The sequence below is a fragment of the Piliocolobus tephrosceles genome, chromosome 11, assembly GCF_002776525.5.
Source record: "Piliocolobus tephrosceles isolate RC106 chromosome 11, ASM277652v3, whole genome shotgun sequence".
Taxonomy (NCBI): domain Eukaryota; kingdom Metazoa; phylum Chordata; class Mammalia; order Primates; family Cercopithecidae; genus Piliocolobus; species Piliocolobus tephrosceles.
In genome coordinates this window covers 54694999-54722217 of record NC_045444.1, presented here as the reverse complement: position 1 = coordinate 54722217, position 27219 = coordinate 54694999, and the positions used below count along the sequence as shown (strand labels likewise).

The 27219-nt window shown below is 41.5% G+C and overlaps 1 protein-coding gene across 5 annotated transcripts in view; it reads right to left on the bottom strand.

The window, feature by feature from the left end:
- NOSTRIN (nitric oxide synthase trafficking) overlaps positions 1-13296 on the bottom strand; it is a 65083-nt gene extending 51787 nt beyond the window's left edge. For 4 of the 5 annotated variants that reach the window (XM_026454160.1, XM_026454163.1, XM_026454162.1 and 1 more), the window contains exons 1-2: positions 13042-13296; positions 3868-3953 (exon numbers count right to left, since the gene is read on the bottom strand). In XM_026454160.1, the coding sequence (XP_026309945.1) occupies positions 3868-3953; positions 13042-13068 (113 nt within the window). In that variant the 5' untranslated portion in view covers positions 13069-13296. The remainder of the gene's footprint in view (positions 1-3867; positions 3954-13041) is intronic. The other variant, XM_026454164.1, reaches the window with a different exon arrangement.
- Between the last annotated feature and the right edge of the window lie 13923 nt (positions 13297-27219).

The following is a 27219-nucleotide window of genomic DNA, read 5'->3' as shown; positions in this document are numbered from 1 at the left end:
TAGATGACTACAACCCAGGTTATATGCCTGGCTGATACATGCATAGATTCTTCCTGGTCTGCAGGCAGAAGGTGGCTTTCTAATCTAGGTAATGAGTTGAATTTGTAGGATTCGTACAAATAACTGGTCTTATTTAAAATAATTTCCTTTGGGACTGATAACAATATTTTCTTATAGAAGAAATGCCCTCTCAGATGGCCCCTCCCACTTTCTCTGTCATGGAACCAGAGCAATTTGGCTGTTAGGGACAAACAGAGAGCCAAATCATGAATGAACTCCCATTCACAATAGCTTCAAAGAGAGTAAAATACCTAGGAATCCAACTTACAAGGGATGTAAAGGACCTCTTCAAGGAGAACTACAAACCACTGCTCAGTGAAATAAAAGAGGACACTAACAAATGGAAGAACATACCATGCTCATGGATAGGAAGAATCAATATTGTGAAAATGGCCATACTGCCCAAGGTTATTTATAGATTCAATGCCATCCCCATTAAGCTACCAGTGACTTTCTTCACAGAATTGGAAAAAACTGCTTTAAAGTTCATATGGAACCAAAAAAGAGCCCACTTTGCCAAGAAAATCCTATGCCAAAAGAACAAAGCTGGAGGCATCACGCTACCTGACTTCAAACTATACTACAAGGCTACAGTAACCAAAACAGCATGGTACTGGTACCAAAACAGAGATATAGAACAATGGAACAGAACAGTGCCCTCAGAAATAATACCACACATCTACAGCCATCTGATCTTTGACAAACCTGACAAAAACAAGAAAAGGGGAAAGGATTCCCTATTTAATAAATGGTGCTGGGAAAATTGGCTAGCCATAAGTAGAAAGCTGAAACTGGATCCTTTCCTTACTCCTTATACGAAAATTAATTCAAGATGGACTAGAGACTTAAATGTTAGGCCTAAAACCATAAAAACCCTAGAAGAAAACCATTGAGGACATAGGCACGGCAAGGACTTCATGTCTAAAACACCAAAAGCAACAGCAACAAAAGCCAAAATTGACAAATGGGATCTAATTAAACTAAAGAGCTTCTGCACAGCAAAAGAAACTACCATCAGAGTGAACAGGCAACCTACAGAATGGGAGAAATTTTTTGCAATCTACTCATCTGACAAAGGGCTAATATACAGAACCTATAAAGAACTCAATCAAATTTACAAGAAAAAAACAAACAACCCCATCAAAAAGTGGGCAAAGGATATGAACAGACACTTCTCAAAAGAAGACATTCATACAGCCAACAGACACATGAAAAAATGCTCATCATCACTCGCCATCAGAGAAATGCAAATCAAAACCACAATGAGATACCATCTCACACCAGTTAGAATGGCAATCATTAAAAAATCAGGAAACAACAGGTGCTGGAGAGGATGTGGAGAAATAGGAACACTTTTACACTGTTGGTGAGACTGTAAACTAGTTCAAACACTGTGGAAAACAGTGTGGCTATTCCTCAAGGATGTAGAACTAGAAATACCATTTGACCCAGCCATCCCATTACTGGGGATATATCCAAAGGATTATAAGTCATGCTGCTATAAAGACACATGCGGCCGGGCGTGGTGGCTCAAGCCTGTAATCCCAGCACTTTGGGAGGCCGAGACGGGCGGATCACGAGGTCAGGAGATCGAGACCATCCTGGCTAACACAGTGAAACCCCGTCTCTACTAAAAAATACAAAAAACTAGCCAGGCGAGGTGGCGGGCTTCTGTGGCTCCAGCTACTTGGGAGGCTGAGGCAGGAGAATGGCGTAAACCTGGGAGGCAGAGCTTGCACTGAGCTGAGATCCGGCCACTGCACTCCAGCCTGGGCGACAGAGCGAGACTCCGTCTCAAAAAAAAAAAAAAAAAAAAAAAAGACACATGCACACGTATGTTTATTGCGGCACTATTCACAATAGCAAAGACTTGGAATCAACCCAAATGTCCATCAGTGACAGACTGGATTAAGAAAATGTGGCACATATACACCATGGAATACTATGCAGCCATAAAAAAGGATGAGTTTGTGTCCTTTGTAGGGACATGGATGCAGCTAGAAACCATCATTCTCAGCAAACTATCGCAAGAACAGAAAACCAAATACCGCATGTTCTCACTCATAGGTGGGAATTGAACAATGAGATCACTTGGACACAGGAAGGGGAGCATCACACACCAGGTCCTATTGTGGGGAGGGGGGAGGGGAGAAGGGATAGCATTAGGAGATATACCTAATGTAAATGACGAGTTAATGGGTGCAGCACACCAACAAGGCACATGTATACATATGTAACAAACCTGCACGTTGTGCACATGTACCCTAGAACTTAAAGTAAAAAAAAAAAAAAGATCATGAATGAACTTAATACACTGAACTGTACATTTAAAAATGGTTAAAATAGCATATTTATGTTTTGGGTATCTTACTAAAATAAAAAATAAACTATGAAAAAAATATTTGGCTGTTAGAAGTTACTTCATGTTTAAAATGTTTCTCTTTTTGACTCCTTTTGACAAATCTGGTTTTGTTCTTTATAAAAGTCTATTTGAGCTCTCTCATATCGTTCTTTGGCCTCATTCATTTGGTGCTGATAAAGCTAATGTTTTCCTTTTGTCTTGACCTTGAAGGAAACCAAAACATTCCTCCAAAAATGCTGGGGATTGTTGAGTTTAAAAAAGATTAAAACAAAGGGACACACTCTGCCCCACTCTCTGCCTTTCCCACCTAAAGACAGTCCAACACTTGCTTATCTGCTCAGAGATAGTGGTGCCAGAGGATCTAGGAGCAGACTTTAATCTTCCCATATATTTACCTTCCCACATTTTCCTGCCTTTTGGAAGCCCGAAGATGCCATCTTCTTTGTCTTGTCCCTATTAGGATTTCCGGCTCTTTGGTGAGATACTATTTAAGCATGACCCCTAAGCCACTGCCTTGAGAGAGGAATACTTTTGAACTGAGGCCTCTCCCATGTGATGGGTATAGCATGTGTTAATAAATTTCTGCTTGTTTTTCTTTTGTTAATCTAACTTGTTTTCAGAAGAGTATCTCAACTAAGAACTTGAAAAGGGAGAGAAAAGAAATTATGTTTTCTCCCCGACAATCTACCAATTCAGGATGCAATCAGTCCATGGCGTCTTTGGTCTTATGGCACACATTCAATATTTAAAATGTGAAATGGTTTAAACAGTCTCTTCTGAAGGTCTCTTTAGAGTTGCTTATTACAGAGCTATCTAGCAGTAGGGACAAGGCCTAAAAGGTCCCTTATGACCAAATTCAGTCCTTGGGTTTTCTCATTTTAAGCAGCGCTTTTGTAACTTTCTTGACTGAGTTAAATGTGCTCATTTCAGCACAGTGAACAGCTTTACACATGATCACACCTAGTATTAAGAAGACAATGCTGAAAATGGTGACTTTTCCTTCATCCACCTGACAGTGACTAAGGAAATCAAAAGGCCAGGCTCTAAGAGGTCAGCATACAATGATGAGTAAGACAGCCTCTGCCTTTCTAGAGGAGAGAAAAATGTAAACTAATAATTGCTGTTGGTGTGAAAAGTACAGTAATGAGAGTATGCATCAGATCCAACAGTGGGCCCCAGGAGGGGGTAATAAACCCAGTCTGAGGAATCAGAAGAGACTTGACTGAGCCTTCCTAAGCAGAATTACTTCCTGTTGTTTCTTGATTTTTATGGCATCCAGTTGATAAATGTGCAATAGGGGAGAATCATTCTTCAAGCAATCTCCTGAGTACCAAAATATAACACCACATTCTGGAAAGTAGGACAGCTTGTAATCACTCCTCCAGTCATATCACTTGCTGCAGCTAAAGAGGAAGAACCATTTATCGCAAACGTGCATTTTGTACCTTTGCTGAAGAACAGATGTGACCTGTTTGCAGAAATTCTCTCCATTTTGAGAAAACTCCTTTAGGTTCTTGTATACTTTATTATACTGAAAAACAAGAACAACAACAACAAAAAACAATGAACAGGAAGATTACGAGCAACTCCGAAGATAGAGCACCTATAAATTCAGAAAACTACTATACCCATGACTGTCATGATAAATGATCGTGCAGCTACAGGCATGCATACCTTCTGGATGAGTTCTTAAAATCAAGATGAGGTCTCTTCTGCCTGGATATGAAAGACCCTGGAGAACTTTTCAAAAATAAAGCTGATCTGTTTCTCTCCTCGACCAAATGCAAACAATTCAGCAGCGGGGTGCATTTGGAGCCTGGCTTCCTGTCACCCCTATTGTTCCCAGGAAGGACAAAAAAATATATTCTGAAGGATGCCACATAACTATTTTATGTCCCCTCCTGCACACACAAACTTCAAAATTATATTTCTGGGGCTCATGACGAACTGTGAGCCATTAGAGTGAGCTGAGCCTTTCTTACCTGAGATAGGAGACTCAGTAAATAACCTGGTAAGAAAACTTTGTCCTAGTCCTCTCTCTGTCTCATTTAATTCCAGTAAGAAAATGTTATCATAATGAGTTGAACATTTTGGCTAAACCAAACCATTATAAATTTATTAATTACCCTTTATAAATTCATGTATATTTGAATTTAGCCTGCGGACACAAGAATTTCCAGTAAAAGTTTTTGTCATTTGATTTAGAACTCCACAATGTCTTCCTGGAAACTATAAATGTAGACATTGATGACAATAGATTTTAAGTGCCTAAACAGAGAAGCTAAATGTCAATTGATTCTGCAGCTTTTTCTGACACGGAGCAAGTGAATTAGATGATGGAACATTCCAGACACACTCTCTCATAGTTTCCATCTGGGAGGTGCAACAGCAGATTGCATTTTTCAAACTGAGATTTTACATAAGAGGACCCAAATTCAGTATGGATTGAGAGCTGTGCTGTTCTTTGCTCATACAATGAGCCAGCCTATTCCAGTGTTCAGATACCGCCAGCATTCAGTTGGGCACCATATTGAGAAGGGAAAAAGGAAGGAAATTCACATTTACTGAGTGCCTCCTATTGCAGCAGGCACATTCACAAACACACACCCCCTCAGGGCCCAGAAAGCCGTTCAGTCAACAGAGCACTTGCTATGTGGTGCTAGCAGAGTATCAAACTAAGGACATAGGAGGAAAGACCTAAAGAAATGAGCTGATCCAGGTCCCTACCTTTGGGGATGGAACAAACCAACACCTAGGATACAGCAACATTCTTACCATATCCATTTACCTTTATGCAGTAGTTTAACTTTCCTGTGAATTTAACACAGAAAGCTGTGATAGGACTTCATAGATGTATATTAATATTAGCAAACCACTTCCTTGAAACTGCCTGGGACACAAGGAAAGTGGTGAGGGTGCAAAGCTTTAATGAGAAAATGGTTAATTTCTAAAGCAGAATTTGCAAAATCCTGTGGCTGCTGGCACCAGTCAGGCACCTGAATGAGTAAGGAGTAGGGTGGGGACTGTGAGCTGGAGAGGCAGCTGTTAGAACCATTCTGGCCCATCACTGCCACCTGGAATGTGGCCCAGGAAAGCCAGATCTCCCACTTTGCCCAAAAAAACTGAAATCAGGATTTGCATCCGAAACATGTTTTTTTTTAATGGTAGCAAACAATTCACAAATTAAAAAAACTCTGCAGTGTAAACAAAACACACTTGTAGTGAGGTTCCAATTTGTAGCCCCTCTCATGAAGGAGAAATAATCCTCCTGTCAGAGTCATGAAGGTAAAATCACTGTTTGGCAATCAAGCTTTCCAATTTTTATTTCCGGCCGGGCGCGGTGGCTCAAGCCTGTAATCCCAGCACTTTGGGAGGCCCAGACGGGCGGATCACGAAGTCAGGAGATCGAGACCATCCTGGCTAACACGGTGAAACCCCGTCTCTACTAAAAAATACAAAAAAAACTAGCCGGGCAAGGTGGCGGGCACCTGTAGTCCCAGCTACTCCGGAGGCTGAGGCAGGAGAATGGCGTAAACCCGGGAGGCGGAGCTTGCAGTGAGCTGAGATCCGGCCACTGCACTCCAGCCTGGGCCACAGAGCCAGACTCCGGCTCAAAAAGAAAAAAAAAAAAAAAAAATCCAATTTTTATTTCCAATAAAACTAACTTGCCATATATGAATGGTATGATACTATTAAGGCCTCCTTCCTCCCCTTACAGGCACACTGGGGAAGTTTAGGGGATTATTTTGAAATTGTGAGAAGACCTGCAGTAAAGAACCTTGTTCAGCCTCTTTGTTTACTCCTACGTTACCTAAACATGTTCACTAGATTTCTCCCTAAGCCTTTTGTTTTCGTCTGTAACACCTAATAGCATCCCATGAAACACACCTCAGTGCCATAAGAAAATGCATAAATGTTTAGCAGGGTACATGCTCCTGGAATAAGGTCATTTCTCAGCCTCTCTCAACCTTAGGTGTTAACCATGTGACTAAAAGCTATCCAAGGAGATGTGAGGGAAGGTTTTGTATGAGGTTTCAGTAAAGGCTTGTTTGCACTCTTGTCTTCCTTCTGGACTTGAAAATGCAGGCCAAAGCCATAAAGTGGTATTGAGATCGGACATAATGCATTAAGAACACAGAGTGGAAAGAGAAAAAGAGCCTGGGTCCCTGATGGCTGTAAAGGACACCACAGGAGCCCTCAATTCTCTACTTCTGGACTTATGTTATGTGTGAGAAAGATACAATGTTTTTTTAAAGACATATGTATTTGGGGTTTTTCTAATATGCAGCTGAACATAGTTCTAACTCATACAGGGTCTTTTTGCTTTGAATTATGAAATGTTTTTATGTTTCATAACATAATGATATAGAAAATAATAATAATGCACATTATATACTCACTACCTAAGTTATAGAGATAGTAACACTTTGCTGCTTCTCTCTCTTTAAACAACTTTTTTTTTCTTTTCATAATTTATTTGCCTATTCTGAGGCATTTATTGTAACATATGATCATTTGTCTAATTACATATCTTTTTAAATCCCCGTTGGGATCCTGATTGGAATTGTATTACATACATATATCAATTTGGGAAAACTGACTTTTTAAAGGTGTTTAGACTTTCTATCCAAGGACATAGTAAGTTTTTGCATTTGTTCAAATTTTATTTTATGTTCAATACAATGTTATGATTTTCTTTATAGGTCCTGTGGCTTTCTTATTTGATTTATTTAGAACTACCTCACAGTATTAAGCTGTGGATTTTTATGTATTGTCTTACTGACTTCTCTCTCCAGCCCACAGCAAAGCAGAAGCAGACTCAACAAAAAGCCATGGGGCTGTGTGCAAGAGAGAAAGACCTGGATGCATATGCTTACGAAGTAAATCTTCTACTCTCAAACACTATAAACCTGGGGCTGAGGATGGGAGAAAAGAAAGCAGAGAGATGGATTCGAGGGATTTAGAGTAGGAAGGAGAAAAAGAACCTTCCATTAGGGGAAGCAGGAGTGGAAGGAAGGGACTCCAAGATGAAATGTCCTAAGGGAAGGGCCCTTACCAGTCCACCATCACCAGAGGATAGTCTGCACATAGAAGTTACATATGGGAGAGAATAAGGGACCCTGGACATCAAGTGTGGGATGGGGGCATGTAGAGAAAACTCTGCCCATAACCAATGTAAAAATGAGTAGAACCAGTTGAGAATTTTTCTATGTGCTTGTGTTATAGGGGCTGCTGCATTTCCTAAACTGATCAAGCCATCAAAACTCCCTAAGACACATTTTTAAATACTGTCTCAAGGAAACTAGTTTTAGGAGGCTAGGCCATGCTGAAAGTTTATAAGCCAGTGACTGAAAACTCAATTGCCTTCAGTGGCAGTGGTGAAGCCTGTGGCAAAGGCATTCACATTCAACCTCTTAAAGTAAGGGGCTGCTGGAACAAAGCACCGTCTATGGCTTCCATTGACCCTTGGGCTGCCAGCTCTAGAATTTAGAAGATGATTTTCCATCATTTCATAGACTAGTACTTTCTAACTTTTTCCCCAAAATGGCACACTTAGAAAATATTTGTACTGGAAGAGTGTGGTAAATAGACAAAGTTGTTCCAGGAAGAGGGAACTGGCCCATGGCTTTGCCGCCTACCTCACTCCCAGCCATACTCTGCCAATTCAAGGGTGCAGAGGACTTGTGTCTCAGGTACACCTGTAGCCATCCTCAAACGTCAAACTCCAGTATGCCCAGGCACATGCAAATTGAGAAGGTCTTCAATTGTTAATTTAGTGATCAGATAAGAGATGAGAATATGAAAGCAATGGAGGGAATTTTTACCTCTGATCCTATATACTATGCACCAGAAATTCCCCAACACACCCTGATCCAGATTGAGATAAAGGTGACATCAATAAATAAAAGAGTTGCTAAGAATATTTTCATTATGCCAGCATAAATCCTTATTTAGAATTAATGATTCTGTACTTTTCATCATGTACCATCTACTCAGACTTGGAGATAAAAACTGTGAAAAGCAGATCCACTTAAATGCCAAAGCAGACCTCCAGAGACCATATAATTCTCTCTCTCTCTGTGTGTGTGTGTGTGTGTGTTCAGAAAATCTTGGAACATACCTGCTTTGTGGGGGTGAAATCACTTGACTTTAGTTTTGGTTGTCTTACTCCTACCTCACCACACTCCCACCCACCAGAGAGGACTCTGAAAGGGTTCCATGGAGCACAGTTTGGAAGCCACTGAAGTCTAATTCCTTTATCTACAGTTAAGGCCCAAAGAGATAAGGATAATCTAATTAGTTAGAGACAGAGTTGTGATTAGAAATGTTAGGTATGAAATCAATTAGAGAATCCATTAGAATCAAATACATTTATAAATGGCTGATCTTTTTAATCACGCTAAGTTTACTCCAAGTTATAGTAACCTTTAAGTGTCATGTGCAATACAGCTGGCTTCTTAATGTCATCAACTAGCAGAAGAAGAAGGGCTTGCTGTGGTCGCAGTGAGGTGGAAGGCAATTCTGGTGTTCTTTTCCTACCCACTGAGCTTTCAAATATCCTAACCCCTACCAAATATTCATTTCAGAGAATAATCTACTATTGATTCTACATCTCCATATGAATTCATATTAATATGCTGCTTCTCCTGTGGATCATTAATTATTAGGAAAAACAAAAAACATTACGAGGCTTTTCTCCCCAGATAAAGGGATTTCAGTCTGGTAGTGGAATATCTGGGATCTTCCTAAGCCCCTAAAAAAATAATAACCCCTTCACAAATAGACAACTTGTCTACACAGATATTTCCCATTCAGCCATTAGGAAAATGTTTCTTCCCAGAATTTGTAAGCAAATTCTGTTGATAAATACAGCCATTACAGAAAACATTCAGTAATCCAGCCAATCAGCACATGAAATGGTTAGACAGATGACTTGTAAAGATTATAAAGTACCTACATCAAGCTTGGCCTACCTGCTCTTTCTGGCTGAATGATTAAGAGGGTTAAATTTAGTTCTAGAAAGAATTATAGAAAAATTTATTTGTATTGATGTTAGTATGGAATAATTTTTTTTGAATAATGATGATCCTCACAGTGTTAAAGAAACCATGATATTCCACTTAAATTTAACACTGGATGCCAGGCACTGTGCTACTGATATCATGTGAGTTCTGATTCACTGGGGGCAATGTTTCAAAGCACTGCCCCTCTATGAGGGGATTCCATGTACTTGTTCACCAGCTGCATAGTATTTGGGATCCCTGTGGCAGACTGCCGCAGATTATGGGATATGGAACATTAAAGAGCACAGTCGCCTTCTTTTACTTGACACATGAGGAAACAGAGGTCCAAGAAATGTGGAACGGCATGTTACACATCTCATTGATGCACACTGGAGAGGCTGTGGGGCACATGACACCCATGCCAGATGCAGCCTCCTTCTGTATTTTTGCAGTGAGTCAGATTCTCCCAGGAGCTCTGGACCATGGCACCGGCACCATCTGAGTTAGTGACAGTTATTGTCTGGTGTCCAGGCTAAGCCACCAAGATGGGAAGCTCAGGTTGGCATCTGAGCCAGGTTATCAACCTGAGGAGCAGCCTGGTGCCATTTCAATGGCTGATGACACAAGGGGAGTGGCTGACTGTGTGGAGCCCAGAAGACTTGCTTTGACAGACCCCTTCCTGGATACTGAATGGGTGTGTAAAAATTAAAAATTTGGCTACAGCTTGTTACTTGTCCTTGATTTCTATGTGATTGTTTGATAGGAAGGTGCTATTAATACTTTCTTGTGATCGAATTATTTCCTTTGGAGATAATTGGATCCTACTTCCTCACCTTTCTTGCACATGGATTTGAGGATGAGTTCCCTAGACATATTTTTAGGTTTAAGAGCTAAACCTAAACCTTCACAGGAATGGAGCATCAAAGCCCAGAGCCAATTCTTCTCCTTGTCAAAAACAGAACTTTAAAGATATCTTATTCAAATAAGTTCTGATACTCTCAAGATTAGTCCTACACAGCATTTAGGCAATCTTATGCCAACCTGGTGACAATAATTTGAACTCAAACACTGACCTGGCTCTTTGAGGTTGACGGGCCCAGCTATCAGCCTATTTTGCCCATTAAAACTTGATCTAAAAGAGATTTTTAAATTTTTTTGTACCATGAGCCCTTTTTGTAGTCTCATGAAACCTATTTGATTCAGAATAACATTTTTAAGTAGCGTAGGGTTACAAAGGAAATGAATTATATATTTTTAGAGTGTATTTTTTATGATATTATATGCTTTTTGATTAACATACTAAATTACATATCTTAAGTATTACCAACATTTTGAAGTCAGGTTGAATGTAAATATTTCTAGATATGTGCAACAACTGTCATGTCATTATAAAATTTCTGATTTTAATTGGTTACAAGGTCACAGACACTACACAGATATTACTAGTAGTATTGGGGCTTGTTGCCTATATTCTGGATTGAATAAAATTCTAAATCTCAGTTAGAAATCAGTACAAATAGAGATTTATTTTCACTGAAGTTCATGCAACCCACTGAGTTCCATACATGGGTATATTGGTATGGGCCCGGTTAAGAACTGCAGCTAAGACTTTATGAATTGTGCTCTGTGCAACTCTAGGGACTCATGGAAGGGGACATTTTGCAGGTGGTTAAAGCTTTGGGTTGTTTTATAAAACTACCTAAGTGTTTCATGAGGCACTTATTTGCAATCCATTTCCTTGTCTTATTTTGTTCCCAAACTGCAGATTCATCTTCACATAGCATTGTTTCCCAAGTACAAGCTAAGAATGTACCAGGAAATCAACTTGAACACTTGATTAAGATGAAACAATTGCAAATAAATAAATGTTCTGTGACTTTAGAGGGTTTGGAAACCCAGGCTGAAGGGATATCCGCCTCCCCATGACTCCCGGATACTTTTGGTGGCAATGAGCCCATACAGATGACCTTCAGAGTTTTAGACAAGGACAGGAGTCCTTGGCCCAGCATAGCACAAGGAACTATTCAGCATGTCAGGGAGTGGAGCTTTAAGCGGACACAGAAGTGTGGTTATGGGTTGCCTTGGGGGCTGCTGAAAGAAAACATTTCTCCACATCTGAAGACTGACTTTGCTGCCTACACAAACGATGTTAGGCCTTCAGTTTCCTTTTTATGTATTTATTTATTCTTCTCTTTTTAAACTTAATTACATCTGGCCTCCATTTCCCTCTCTTCTGTCCACTGAACCCGTCCCCTGGTGTTAATTGTCTTCTTTGGTTACTATTAGTGCCAAGATTTTGCTGCCACTTATCCCATGCCTGTCCTGGCCTGCCACCCCTATACACAATCATCGAGGTAGGAGTGTTGAGACAGGAGAGGATTTAACAGTTTAGTAGGGGAGCAACCTCAAGGAGAGACAAATAAACGATAAAAGACTTGTTAAAAGTTATTCATAATTACCAATGGAGAGAAGACTGAGATTGAAGCAATTAAAGGTGGAAGTTTCACTCTTAAAAATCTATACATAAACATATCATTGGAATTTGTTTCTACATTAAGCACAAATTATTTTTGTATTTAAAGAAAGTAAAATTAGGCAGAATTGGCTACTATCTTGTCATTAGTAAAATTACTAGTCATTTATGAGTTCATCTCATTTAGCTCATCTGATTTTCTGCAATAGCAGCCATAGTTCCATCTTTTCCAACCATGTGCTTTTCTTATCCACTGAATAAACAAAAAGGAAATCAATAATCCTCTGCTGGTCGTCTTCTTCATGGCTTTATCTCAGCTCCCATTTATCCTCTGCTGCTCCATAGTTTGTGTTATTAATACATGAAGGATGACTGAAACCTCTTGCTTATGACGTCACCAATCTTAGCTTTTCAGCCCCATGTGTTGGGATAAAACACTGACCCTCCTTAATTACTTTATTTTCAAAGTAAACATATCCCCCTTTATTTTAGTTGCTTCTTATTTTCTAAATTACGTCTCTGCTATTGCCGCCAGCGACCTCACAATGTCTTTGGACTTCTGACCAAACTTATATTTTTGGTAGTGCTCCGAATATTACCAAAACAAGCAAACATGGAACAAACACGTTGCTAAACCAGTCTGAGAACTACTGCAGGCCAGGCAGAGCAGAGAGTCTATCCTTCCTCCTGCAGGACTTGTGATCCTTGACTCAAACAAATGAGGGCAAAAAAGCACAAAAACTCTCCTCCCTCACTTTATTCTCAGAGCCAAAAATTGGCTGCAGACATTCTGTGTGTTTTTGTATCCACTCCACACACGATGTTGGCACCATGGGTGTATGTCTTAAGAATGTTTTCCAAACAGCCACCATCTGGATCCAAATATGATGCTTTACTCACTCAAAACTTTTTCCAAGAATATGAGAAGGAAAGATGACAATTACCTGCCCTGTCATTTCCTAGAAAAAGCTCTGTTTTTAAACTGAAACAAAGAAAAACCACAAACTTTTGTACCACAGCCAATATCTACATGTGTTTGGTTTCTGAGTGTCTCAAATTTCTTAAGTTAAAATCCATTAATATACAAACCCACCCTCCACCCTCCTCACACGCAAGCACACAACCCACACTGAGCTACTCACCGGACAATCTGTCAGTGGATCCCTCATGTTGAAATGTGTCTGGCTTTTGTCCTTTCACCTACGCTCCAGCATTTTAGACACTGTAATCAAGGTTGGGTGTGTACTGGACTTCCGGGATTCAAAGGGCCTAGAGTACGTCAGTCCTTGTCAAACACACCAAGGAGGAAGTCCCAGCTCTGGACTTTCATCCCGTTTGTTTTCTGAGAAAGTAAAGAACTGCTCTGGATCAAGTGAGCCAGGGTGAGACAGTGAGAACGACTTCTGTAAACCCTCAGAGGGCAGGATCCTGAGTCCTGAACAGCGTAACATTGAGATAAGGCACAGAAGCTGCAATGGGTCTCCAATAATTCTAGCACTCGGTCTGACAGTGCAGGAACACATATCCTCTCAGCCTGTAGTATTAATCATGCTTGTTATTTTCTGTATTGTATGATGCTTTGACTTTTTGGGACCTCGTGGACTTGGAGAGAGACTGCCTGTCTGAGGGTTAGCTAATTCCTAGAGAGAGCAAACAACTGGCTTGTGAGCATGCCTTTAATATGCAAACCAACAAATCTAGAGCCCAACACCCCCACCTCCTTTATTCAGCTCGCAAATACCAAGCCCATATTCCCCCACCCCCTAAAATCCCACAGGGCCAGATACCAAACAACTAGGAACCTACTCCTGTAGAACTATAACTATAGAATGTTCAGAAACAGCTATCAGGAGCAAAGTGTACACTAACCACTTCTCCGAGCTTAACTCTACTCTCCCTCCAGCCCCAACAGGATCAAGAGGCTAAGTTTTCAATGTAAAGAAAAAAATTGCCTAGATTTGGCCTCATTTTTCATCACTCAAAAGGATAGACAGAATAAGAATTCAACCACAGCTTGAGTTCTACTGCTTTCTCTGCACCTGTGGTCCCAGTTGCCAATCATTAGATTTCCAATGAATGGGCTATTGACATATGACAGCCATTTGCTAGGCTGTGGGCAGTCCTGTTTGACTGGCAGGCAAGTGCAGGCCCCAGTTTGAAAGGAGCTCCATCAACACAGTCCAGTGGAACATTTCAGAGTTTAAAAGCATTCAGTTTTCACCTGCCTGGCTGGCTCAGCCTCCATTCATCTGCCCCTGGTGTGCAGGCTCCATTCAATGTCCCTAGAAATAAGCCAGTTGCAGTGGCTCATGCCCATAATCCAAGCACTTTGGGAGGTGGAGTCTACAAGGTCACTTGAGGCCAGGAGTTTGAGAGCAGCCTGGGCAATATAGCAAAAGACTCCTAGGTCTACAATTTTCTTCTTTTTTAATTAGGGTGTGGTGGTAGTGCTGTAGTCCCAGCCACTCAAGAGGTTGAAGCAGAGGATTGCTTGGGTCTAGGGGTTCAAAGCTGGGCGACAGAGTGAGACTCTGTCTCTAAAAAATAAAGAAAAAAGAAAAAACCTTCTAGAAACAACGTAGAAGAGTCAGGACAATTAAGGAAAAGAACTTGCCTTGCAACAAGAGTGGAGAGGAGGGGTCTTTTCCACACACTTAATGTCCTCCTTCTTTGCTTATCCAAAGAACTTGATCAGTGGAGGTTACAACGATCTTGGGTAGCTATCTCAGGGCTGGAATTAGACAAGGCAACTCTGTATAATAAAAGAAATTTAAGTCAGGCACAGTGGCACACACCTGTAATCTTAGCACTTTGGGAGGCTGAGATGGGAAGATTGCTTGAGGCCAGGAGTTCGAGACCAGCCTTGTCAACATAGCAAGACCCCATCTCTATTTTTTTTTAAAGAAATTTAGAGACAGGATATAGACTGAGGTTAACAATATGTGACTCAAATTCCCACTTGAGGGGGCTTTTCTGCCCTCAGAGATTTTAGATAAACTTGTCCAGAGCCACAGTTCCAGGACTTGGGGCAGCTCAATGTCTTCTCTGTGATTCCTGCCCTGTTTTTCTTGCTGCTCTTTGTTTCATTTCAGTCCCAACTGAGTCCAAACTGGGGAAATCGGCCTTCCTTGCCGGTTTCCACAAGAAGTGCTGTCACACAAAGCCTACTGTGATCTTTGTATATGAATTATAGATTGGTAGGGCACTCCTATCCCCAAACTCTTCATGTGTGCCATTCCCAGTGCGCTGACTAGCTTTCCCTCAGACCTCCTGGACATCTGCTGAATTAAAATCCTTCCACCTTGCTCCCGTCTGCTGCAGGGCTGTTGTAAGTGCAGCAGGGGATCCTGGCTGAATCCAGACTGAGAATTAGAATTTGGCTATTTGTTGAGCTTCTCGGAGGAGTGTTTGAATGTGCAAAAAGCCTTGATTTTGGAGGTCAGAAATAGGTTGGTATCATTTATCCTTTGTCACAATAATACTGTGTAACAAACAGAAAACCCAGTGGCTTCAAATGACACAGACTTTACTTGGTTCAAAAATCTATAGTTTAGCTGGGTGGATCTTCAGGTGTCCCCTGACCTCACTCATGTAAAAGCAGGTCATCTACACAGGGCTTGGCAGAGCCATGCATCTGGGCTTTTCTGGGCAGGGGGATGGCTGGGGGCTAGCTGTTGGCTGAGGCCATACTTCATCAGCTGGTAGTCTAACCAGGCTCTTCTCAGGGTATGGCAGAGGAGCCACAAGAGTGAGTGGAACAGCTCAAGGCCTCTGGAGGTACAGCTTAAAACGGACATCCCATCATTTCAGCCACATCTAGCTGATCAAAGCCAGTCATGGCCCAGCCCAGATTAAAGGGGCAAGGAGAGCTTCTACTTCTTTTTTTTTTTTTTTTTTCCGAGACGGAGTCTCGCTCTGTCACCCAGGCTGGAGTGCAGTGGCCGGATCTCAGCTCACTGCAAGCTCCACCTCCCGGGTTCATGCCATTCTCGTGCCTCAGCCTCCCGAGTAGCTGGGACTACAGGCGCCCGCCACCTCGCCCGTCTAGTTTTTTGTATTTTTTTAGTAGAGACGGGGTTTCACCATGTTAGCCAGGATGGTCTCGATCTCCTGACCTTGTGATCCGCCCGTCTCGGCCTCCCAAAGTGCTGGGATTACAGGCTTGAGCCACCGCGCCCGGCCTAGCTTCTACTTCTTAATAGGAGGAGCTCAGTGTCCCATTGCAAAGGGCGTAGAGACAGAGAGGGGCGACAATTGGAGTTAGTTTTCCATTCCATTTACTACAATGACTGGTTAATATTTGTTCTTGAGTGACTAGAGATAAAGCATCAAGGACAAGGAGCAGGTAGCTGGTTACGTATCTTCCTCTCCGTCTCCCCAACCCAGCCTGGGGTGACATGTTTTGAACCTCAGCAGACTGAGGTTAGGAAGAGAAATAAGAGGACCTAAATCATAAAAGACTCTAGACGGATAAGGGCTGTTCTCTCCTCTGACCCCACATTCCACCCTAAACATACTCTGCTAAGGAGCATAGCAAAAAGCACCGCTGCTGGGTATGGGTTGGGAGGAGGCAGCAGCAGGGAGAACCTGCTAAGGTTAATTAATATTAACAACCTCATTTGTACATACAGTTTGATGAGAATGTGAACCTAAAGGAAAAAACAACTGAGGCCAACTTAATATAAGTAGAGCATTTACTTGGGCCAAGCTTGAGGACTGCAACCCAAGAGCATAGCTTCAAGTTGCCCTGAGTATATGCTCTGGTTAGCAGCAGGTACAAGTAGGTTTTTAAAGGAAAAGAAGAGGAAGAGGAAGCTCCTGAGTTGTTTGCCAAGAATTTCCATGAAAATAACATAAGCTATTGATTGGCTATACACTGTTCTGTGTATCATAAATTCCAGGAACATAAAGACAGTAGATGAGGCGGCTAGTCAGGAACAAACTGCCTTTAGATGATTGCTTCCAGGCGTGGGTTCAAGGAGGCAGAGCAAGACTGGAGCCCCATGCTCCCCTCTCTGGGCCTGATAAATTTGGCATATCTCATATAGCTCAGACTGCTCTAAGCCATTTTTCTTTTCTCAAGAACTATCTTCTATCTATCTATCTATCTATCTATCTATCTATCTATCTATCTATCATCTATCTACTTCTATCTATCTCTGTCTATCCATCTATTTATCTCTCTCTCTCTATCTATCTATCGATCGGTCGATCGAAGCATCTCCTCCAAGAAGGTATACCATTCACACTTTCTGAAAATTTTAATGTGCAAAGAATTACTTTGAGTTCTCTGTTCTCAGATTTGTCTCTGGTCCTACATTTCTGACCTACACTCATACTCTGGCTGCTTTCCAGCCTGGCCTCCAGTTAGATTTACTGTCTGACCTCTCCTGTCCTAATCTTCCTGCTTTCTTTCTCAGTCTCTGCTCAGCATGTGCCTTCCTGGTAGGGCCTCTCTGCAGAAAGAAAACCTGCAATGGATTCCCTTCCAGAGTCTGGCCTGGAAGCTGCTCTGCTGGACTCCAACTTTCACATTTTGTGCTGCCTCTAAAGGGAGTTAACAACAATAGTGCACATGTATTAAGTATTCACAAACAAATACTGGGTGTTGGTAGGCTAGTAAGAAAAAGGAGCCCAAATGTAATAGGAGCTAATGGCAATTCAAAACTTGCCTTGAAAGTTTCTTTTGTAGCCAAAACATGCAAAGAACTGGCAACGGCATAAACATCATCAATTGAGACCTAGTTAAATACTTTATGGTACTATAAGCTCACATTTAAAGGACTTACCACATGTCAGGCACCATTCTAAGTGTTTTACAAATACAATTGGCCCTCCATATCCCTGGGCTCTGCATCCGTGGATTGAAAATAATAATTTTTAAAGTAACAATAAAAATACAAATAAGTATTTATGACTACTTATATAACATTTACATAGCATTAGGTGTTATGAGTTACCTAGAGATGATTTAAAGTACATGGGAGGATGTGTGTAGGTTATGTGCAAATGTGACACTATTTTATATAAGGAACTTGAATATCTTTGGATTTTGGTATGGGGGGGTATCCTGAAACCAAAACCCCATGTACACTGAGGGATGACTTATTAACTTATTTAATCATCACAGTTATCATTTGAGGTAGATATGTATTATTTTGATCCTTATAATACTCATAGGGCAACAGAGACACAAGGTAGAGACGAGGTCTCACCATGTTACCCAAGCTTGTCTCAAACTCCTGAGCTCCAGCAATCCATCTCTCTTGGCCTCCCAAAGTGCTGGGATTGCAGAAGTGAGCCACCGCACCCAGCAACACACACACACACACACACAAATTTAAAGGATAACACTTATGCTAACTTTAATTTTTAAAAAAGAACTGATAGTTGAGATGATGACAGTGTGCCTTGTTATTTTTGTATCTCTAGGATTTTGCTTATGCTGAGCCTTCCAGTGGGAAGTCCTTCTAGCTTTATATTGACCCAGCTTATTTTTACTTATCTCCAAAGTCTAGCTTGTACTGTTTTCTCCAGAGAGAGTGAACTCTTGCCTTTATACTACTGCTATCCATTGCACACACCTCTTTTACTTCATTTATCTTATCATGTTGAAAGTATTAGTTTAGGCTGGGTGCAGTGGCTCATGCCTGTTATCTCAACATTTTGGGAGGCCATAGCAGAAGTGTTGCTTGAGGCCAGGAGGTCGAGACCAGCCTGGGCAACATGGCGGAACCCCATCTCTACCAAAAATAAAAAGTAAAAAAACTAGCCAGGCATGGTGGTGTGTACCTGTAGTCCCAGTTATTCAGGAGGCTGAGGTGGGAGGATCACCCGAGCCCAGGGAAACTGAGGCTGCAGTGAGCCATGTTCATGTCACCACACTCCATCCAGCCATGTACACTGAGGGATGACTTATTAAGTTATTTAATCATCACAGTTATCAATGTCACCACACTCCATCCAGCCTGGGTGACAGAGAGGCACGTTGTCTCAAAAAAAAAGAAGAAGAAAAGAAAAGTATGAGTTTAATGGTCTGCCTCCCATAGTACTCAATGAGCTCCTCATAGCCAAGTATCTGGAGCAAAGTAAATGTTCAATAAATAATTGCTTTCCTTTGAATTAAATACCGAGAGAGTGACTCCATTAGCAAGTTTCTCTTTTTTGGCAAGGCAGGGGATATTGTTTATGGGTAGGCCCATATCCTCAGCTATCAGGAAGCAGAGTTCAAAACACTGAGACAGAAGATAAGTGTGACCTTCTGGGCAGGAACTCTAAAATGGGAAATGGTTCCAATGCACTTGGGAGGCTCTGACACTGATTAAAATGGCCTTGACAAGCAGGAAACGAAGTAGGACTCGGCAAGAATCCCAAGGGGCCACTTAGAGAACTTTCTTGGAGGTTTGTTGGTTAAAAGATATAAACAGATGAGGTAAGGAGAGTCTTGGGATTGAGAATAAAACTGAAGAGTTCCCTAATGTTAATAAGTTTGGAAGGCCGGGCGCGGTGGCTCAAGCCTGTAATCCCAGCACTTTGGGAGGCCGAGAGGGGCGGATCACGAGGTCAGGAGATCGAGACCATCCTGGCTAACACGGTGAAACCCCGTCTCTACTAAAAACTACAAAAAACTAGCCGGGTGAGGTGGCGGCGCCTGTAGTCCCAGCTACCTGGGAGGCTGAGGCAGGAGAATGGCGTGAACCCGGGAGGTGGAGCTTGCAGTGAGCTGAGATCCGGCCACAGCACTCCAGCCTGGGTGGCAGAGCGAGACTCCGGCCTCAAAAAAAAAAAAAAAAAAAAAAAAAAAGAATAACTTTGGAAGAGCTGGAGTCTAAAATGGGCAGGGGTCTGACAAGTTTGGCAAGAACATCTAAGAGAATTTTTGCCATATTCACAGTAAAATTGGGGCAGCTGGCCTGCTGGTATTAAAGGCCCAGTGGGCAGGAGTACTTAGCCAGGCTGCTGGGGTCCAGGGGTTAAAGGGTCAGGTGGGAGCAGCTAGCTGTCAGCAGGCCACATCTTCGAGAGCGCTTTCTTTGTAGGACTAGCTATGACATAGGTGACACGTCTTGACACACATTAACATGTCTTCCCAAGGTCAGCTCCCGGTTCTGAGTCCTGGATGATGCCTAGTCCTTGACCTGTTTGAGCTGACAGAGGAGCAGTAACTTTCCCTGTTGCCGCAGCATGCACATGCGCACCATGGTCAGTGTTTACCATACCTGACATCACTTCCACCAATCACCCTCAGAGGGAAGTGTAGAAGCAATTTCATTCTGATTAAGTCACTCTTATTTTCAGTCTGGGATCATTGCAGTGATAAGTTTCCCTAATTTTCATCTCTCTCCAAAGCTAAAAGATACATTTCTGAAGACTTGCCTTAATGCACATATTTTTTAAAAAATTTTTAAGGGTTTTGAGCTTTGCCCAAAGCCTCAGATGGAAAAAAGGAAACTATCCAATTTAGAAGTACTAATGAGTACTTTAAACTGTGGCAGAAGCAGTGGGGGTAAACACTGATGCTGTTATTGTTAATAGCCAGCCTAATTTGTAGCATGTAAGGTAACTTTTATGCTCTGCTTGTACTAATTACCCTGTGGTTGTAAAAATTGCACAAAATAAGCTTTTTGCCTCTTAACACCTCATTGAAATTACTTAATTTTTAAATCTGAGCCGAAATGGTCATAATTAACTTACTATATACATGCAAACCAGTCTTATATTCAGTGTGCCAGGGTTTAATTTTTATTATGCATGTCCAAGTTTCATATATATTAATTTTAAAACTCCAGGTGTTAACGGAGAAAGAAGATGAAACCAAATAGATTAATTTGCATAAAACAAATTAGTATAAATTTATATTTATATAATATATTTTCCACAATAAGCCCTAGGAAATGAAGACTAATGAACAACTAATTAACAGTCAAAACATCCTATAGCTGTGATCTATGGCTTTAGCTTCCAAAGGAAAGCATGAGAACAAGGACATTTTACAAATGCAGATTTGCCCAAATTACATTATACCTTCATTTAATCATCTGTGTTAATATTTATGTGCCATTACTTACATTTTTTTCTAAGCTCATCTATGATCAGTCTTACAAATCTCAATTTAAATGTACACTGGAACGTCTAGTATAGAGTTGTTTTAGTCTCCAAGGCACATCATGACTTGGGCATTTTTGCATATGTAAATAAAGTGCCAACAGTGGGACTTATTCACCTTTTCCATCTTGGTCCCCTCTACACTTTATGAGTAATGGATTTATAGGGATTTCCTATAAATCATTGCCAAGTTATGGAGATGGAGTCTTAGGGAAGAAACAAAAGCATGCCAAATGGTTATTTATTGTGATCTTTTCCTGTGGCAGTAACTGAGAGGCTAGGGGATGGGTGTGGGAAGTGGTAGAGCTTTACTCTTTACTGGACTTCCTTTTGCACTTTTGAAATTTTATATGCTGTGCTTGCATTACCTATTCAAAAGTATTTACTACGAGCCAGGTGCAGTGGCACCTGCAATCCCAACTACATAGGAGGCTGAGGCAGGAGGATCCCTTGAGCCCAGGAGTTTGAGACCAGCCTAGGCAACATGGTGAGATTCCATATGAATTTTTTTAGAAGTATATATTAATTTTTTAAAGCCATTGTACACCCCTGAGACTGAGGGCACCCTGTCCACTCAAACTTAGATTCAAACAGCCCTCTGAGTACTTGTTAAAAATCATCCCCTGTTGTCTTCTCACTCATATTATTTAACCTCTAAGTCAACTCCTCTCCCAACTCTTCTGAAATGGTTCTACTGAAAAACACGAGTTCTTTCATTTTGCCTCTCTGTAGCGTTTTACACAATTGATAAATCATTGATGTGTATTCTTCCATTCACTCATTCATTCCAGGATGTCTTTTGAAGCACCTTCTTTGTTCCAGGCATTGACGAGAGATCCAAGGAGGAACAAGCGCCAATCACTTCTTTCAAGGACAGCAGTTTGATGAAGGAAGGTTACATTATACTATGACAGATTATGAAGATGACGATAGAGATGATGATAGATAGATATGATGGACAGATTATGAAGATATGATAGATATAGAGGAGGTCTTTAGAAAAATGTAATGGGAATTACAAAGAGGTATCCCACGCAGCCTAGTTGGGAATGAAGGGAAACACAGAAAATGCTGGTAAGAGATAGTCACACTTGCTGACACTTGATATGGATGTATCGGTGGTGTTTACATAACAGAAACTGTTCTGTTGTATCTGGAAAATTATCTCTCAAGAGTGCTTTGAGTGCACAGTTTGCATGGGACCTTATAGTTCATGAGGCTTGGAAGATACTCAGAGGCCAGATAATGGGATGACTCCAGTGTCATGTTTTAACTTTAACCCAAAGGTAAATGGAGTCACAAAAGGGTCTTTCTTCTCTCCACATAGGAACTTAAGCACATTTGTGATATTTAGATTTTTTTTTGTTTGTTTTCTTTTTTGAGACAGGGTCTCACTCTGTCACTTAGGCTGGAGTGCAGTGATATGATCTTGGCTCACTGTAACCTCTGCCTCCCAAACTCAAGCAATCTTCCTGCCTCAGCTTCCCAAGTAGTTAGAGCTAAATGTGTGTGCCACCAGGCCCAGCTAATTTATTTTTTAGTTTTTGCAGAGATGAGGTTTCACCATATTGCCCGGGCTGGTTTCCAAGTTCCTGGGCTCAAGCAATCCACCCACCTCAGTCTTCCAAAGTTCTGGGGTTACAGGTGTGAGCCACAGTGCCTGGCCAATATTTAGATTTTAGTTTTAGGCTGTTCATTCTGACGGTAGTGTAGAAACTCTAAAGAGAACTGAGATAAGGATTAGGAAGAGTGGGGAGGCTGTTGCCAGGAACCAGGAGAAAAATGGCGAGGCCTTAACTAACCCAGGAGGCAGCGGTAGAGTTTTAAAATGGAACCAGCAAGACTTGGTGATAGACTGGATTAAGGGTAAGTAATGAGAGAGTGGGAGGAATCTAGAACGAAGCCCAAGCTTCTGGTATCTTCCTAAAAATTCCCTTCTCTGTGGCCTCCATGGGAAGAACTAAAGAACAGGAGTTAAAGATATAGGCTTTGGAGTGTGGAGAATTCAAAAGTTGGCTACACTACAAATTAGTATGCCAACTTTAGGAGAAATTTCTTAGCCCCTTTGAGTTTCAGTTTCCTGTTACGTAAATGGAAGTAATATCACATATTTCATAGCAGAGTATACATAACAACTGTTCAATAAACATTTACTATTATTACTGTTATCAGGATCACTTTATTTTTTGCAGAATAAAGATGATAAAGATAATTTTATGGCCAGGTATGCTGGCTCCTGACTATAATCCCAGCACTTTGGGAGGCTGAGGCAGGTGGATCACCTGAGGTCAGGAGTTCAGACTAACCTGAGCAACATGGCATAAACCCTGTCTCAACTAAAAATACAAAAAACTAAGCAAAACAAACAAGCAAAAAATTAGCCAGGTGTGGTGGTAGGCACCTGTAGTCCCAGCTACTCAGGAGGCTGAAGCAGGAGAATTACTTGAACCCGGGAGGCAGAAGTTGCAGTGAGCCAAGATCGCGCGACTGCACTCCAGTCTGGGTGACAGAGCGAAGACTCCGTCTCAAAAAAGAAAATAAAATAAAGATAATTTTATATTATACATACAAAACACTAAAAAATAACTATCCTAATTCAAAAATTTACAAAACTCACATGACTACTCACCAAACAATTTAGAATTCTCAAGAAGTTTTACTTAATTAAGTTTTACTTAATGCATTTTTTTCTTTCACTAAATTTTTCCTTTGATAACTTGAGGCACTTGTATTACTCTACGACTCTTGAAAGTCACAGATAGCATCCTCATTTTAAAAAATAAACATTTTGCATCTAGAGATCTGAAAATTTTACTTGGGACATTAAGATTTTGAAAACAAATATATTGGTTAAAAATACTCTCAAAATTACAAACAAATTGCAAGTTCATTACAAGGATTTTTTTTTTTCCTTTTTTCCTGAATAAGTTGCCAATCTAATGCTCCATCATCTTCTAATTTTTTGTGTGCATTTCCTTCAAACAAGGATGTTCTACAACAAAACCACAATACAACCATCAAAAGCAGGAAATTGAAATGGATTCATCACTACTATCTAACCCTCAGTTCCACCAATTGTCCTGCCTAAGTTCCCCATAGCAACAGGATCTAGTTCAGTATCGTGCCTGGCATTCAGGCACTATGTTTCTTTAGTCTCCACTCTGGAACAGTTCTTAGCCCTTCCTTGGCTTTCCTGCCATTGACAGACTTGAAGATGACCAGTTAATTATTTTGTGTAACATCCTTCAATTTGGGCTTATCTGATGTTTGCTCATGATCAGGTTTCGTATCTTTGGCAGGAATATCACAGAAGTGATGCTGTGATCTTATTGCATTCATTCATGTGACTCATTTCATTTGCCCCACTAATGATGGTGTTCACCTGATTACGATGGTGTCTGCCAGGCTGCTTCGCTGCAGAGTCACTATTTTAACCTTTGAAGTTAGTAAATATTTTGTGGCGACGTACCTTGAAACTAGGCCAACACCTTGCTCCTCAACACATATTCAGTTTATTACATATTAATGTATATCATATGAACTCATAGTTTCCCACTTTATTCAATGCATTATAATTTATTACTATTATTACTTTTATGGCAAAGTTGCTGTAGCATTTTATTATTGCTACAAAAGACAATCAATCATATTTTCAATGAAATATACTCACTGAATGATGGTTCAACACACGAGGCAAAGAGGGACGTCTTTGGAGAAGGCACTTAAAGTAGAACATTAGCAAATTTTACTGCTTGACTAAAACAAAAATGAGCAACTCAATCTGGCTGGGGGCCTGTTAGGACTGTTCCTTCTCACTGTGGCCTGACTAAAAACCAGCGGCATCAAGCCAGTGTCACATTTCCCACGGCCTGTGGGTGCCCCAATGAGGTGGTTCTGCTCTCATAAGCTCTTTTCTGAGACCAGTTTTCCCCAGTGCCGGTTCAGAAAATCTGCTCAGAGCTGGCAGAAATGGTTCGGAAGGCTTCTTGAAGGCCCTTTGTTTCCTGGTCTGACTTTCAGTTTGTACCAGCTACTTTAAGCAGCTTCAGCTTCCCGAGGTTACTAGCAACGTCTACTTTTCCTAATATATTTGGTTTTCCATGGCATTGGTTGTGATAGTCTGTTAGACTAGTAGCCTCCCAATTAACTGTACCTCCACTTCATCCCTCTTTTTGAATCTGGGCTGGGCTCGTGACTTCTTTAATCAATAGGAGGCACACTCCAGCTGATATGGTTTGGATCTCTGTCCCCACCCAAATCTCACCTTGAATTGTGATAATCCCCACATGTTGTGGGAGGGACTCAGTGGGAGGTAATTGAGTCATGGGGGCAGGTGCTTCTTGTGCTGTTCTCATGATAGTGAATAAGTCTCATGAGATCTGATGGTTTTATAAAGGGGAGTTCCCCTATACAAGCCCTCTTGACTGCAGTCACGTAAGATATGCCTTTCGCCTTCTGCCGTGGTTATGAGGCCTCCCCATCCATGTGGAACTGTGAGTCTATTAAACCTCTTTCCTCTATACATTACCCAGTCCCGGGTATGTCTTCCTGAGCAGCGTGAGAACAAACTAATACACCAGCTTATTAATTTTGAGGCACCAAATAGCCTAGATTTTAGTTGGTTCTATGTCCTCATAACATTTTCCCATCATTCTTTACGTACTTCTTTGCTTTCTGGCCCAACAATGTTCTACACCCAGTCTTTGCTCTCCCTGCCCAGGTCTGGGTTCAGCTACTTCAAGGAGCCCTGGTTCCTTTTCTGGAGAATGGGTTTAGGACGGATTTAGAAACCAAGACCTGGGTCACTAGGTGTGCTCAGGAGGAGCTTTTGAGGAGGCATTGACTCTAGGCCCTGAGGTGGACAGTTACGAAATATCTATCATCTATCTATCTATCTATCTATCTATCTATCTATCTATCTATCTAATCTGTGTGTGGGTATACACACACATACTCACATGTAAATGCAGATATACACTTACATCTGTGTTCATTTTGATATCTACCTATTAAAAACCATACATGGATACCTACAATTTTAATCCAAAACTACTAAGTTCATTCAGTTTTCTCCTCCTCCATATTTACACTTCCCTTTTCCAGCAGTGAGAAACTGGCTCCCCTTATTGTTAATATATTTACATCTTTGATCAGTCCTCCCCAGTGTAACCCATCTCCCACTGCTTCCACTCTGGCTTTCCGTGCTCTGGCTTCTCACGCCAGGCTGCCCCTCTGCCCGGATGGCCTCATCATCCTGCTTGGGCTTTGATTCTTTGTGCTTCCTCCTCCAACTCCTCAATCCCACCTTGTGTGGATTCCTCTTCACCCCCACCTTGGACTATGATTCTGCCAGCTGCCCTGTCCTCCTGGGCAGACACCTCCATGCCCAATTTGGCCCCCAACATTCCAGTCTGGGCCACAGTGATTCCCTCACCTGGCAGAGATATCTGCTCTGCTCTGTCCTATTTGAGGTTTTGGGACTGAACAGTTCAGGAAGAGAAGGGAAAGGAATGGAAAAAGAAAAAGGAAGATTAGAAACTTATCATTATCATTTTTTTTTTTTTTTTTTTGGAGATAGGAGCTAACTGTCATTCAGGCTGGAGTGCAGCGGCACCATCATAGCTCACTGCAGCCTTGAACTCCTGGGCTCAAGCAATTCTCCTGCCTTGGCCTCCCAATGTGCTTAAATTATAGGTGTAAGCCACCAACCCTGGCTGTCATCTTTATTATTTACATCATTTTTTTTTTTTTAGACGGAGTCTTGCTCTGTCGCCCCGGCTGTAGTGCAGTGGCCGGATCTCAGCTCACTGCAAGCTCCGCCTTCCAGGTTTACGCCATTCTCCTGCCTCAGCCTCCCGAGTAGCTGGGACTATAGGCGCCCGCCACCTCGCCCGGCTAGTTTTTTGTATTTTTCAGTAGAGACAGGGTTTCACCGTGTTCGCCAGGATGGTCTCGATCTCCTGACCTCGTGATCCGCCCGTCTCAGCCTCCCAAAGTGCTGGGATTACAGGCTTGAGCCACCGAGCCCGGCTATTTACATCATTTACATCATTTTTTTTCTTATCACTTACCTTTCTTATCACTATTTTCTTTGCTGATTTATCTTCTTCCTCTCATCCCTCAAACATGGGTATTTCTCAAGGTTCTGCTTTGGCAGGCAATGCAGAAAAGATCAAAGCTTGGACTAAGTTCTTTGCATCACCACTTTCTGGTTG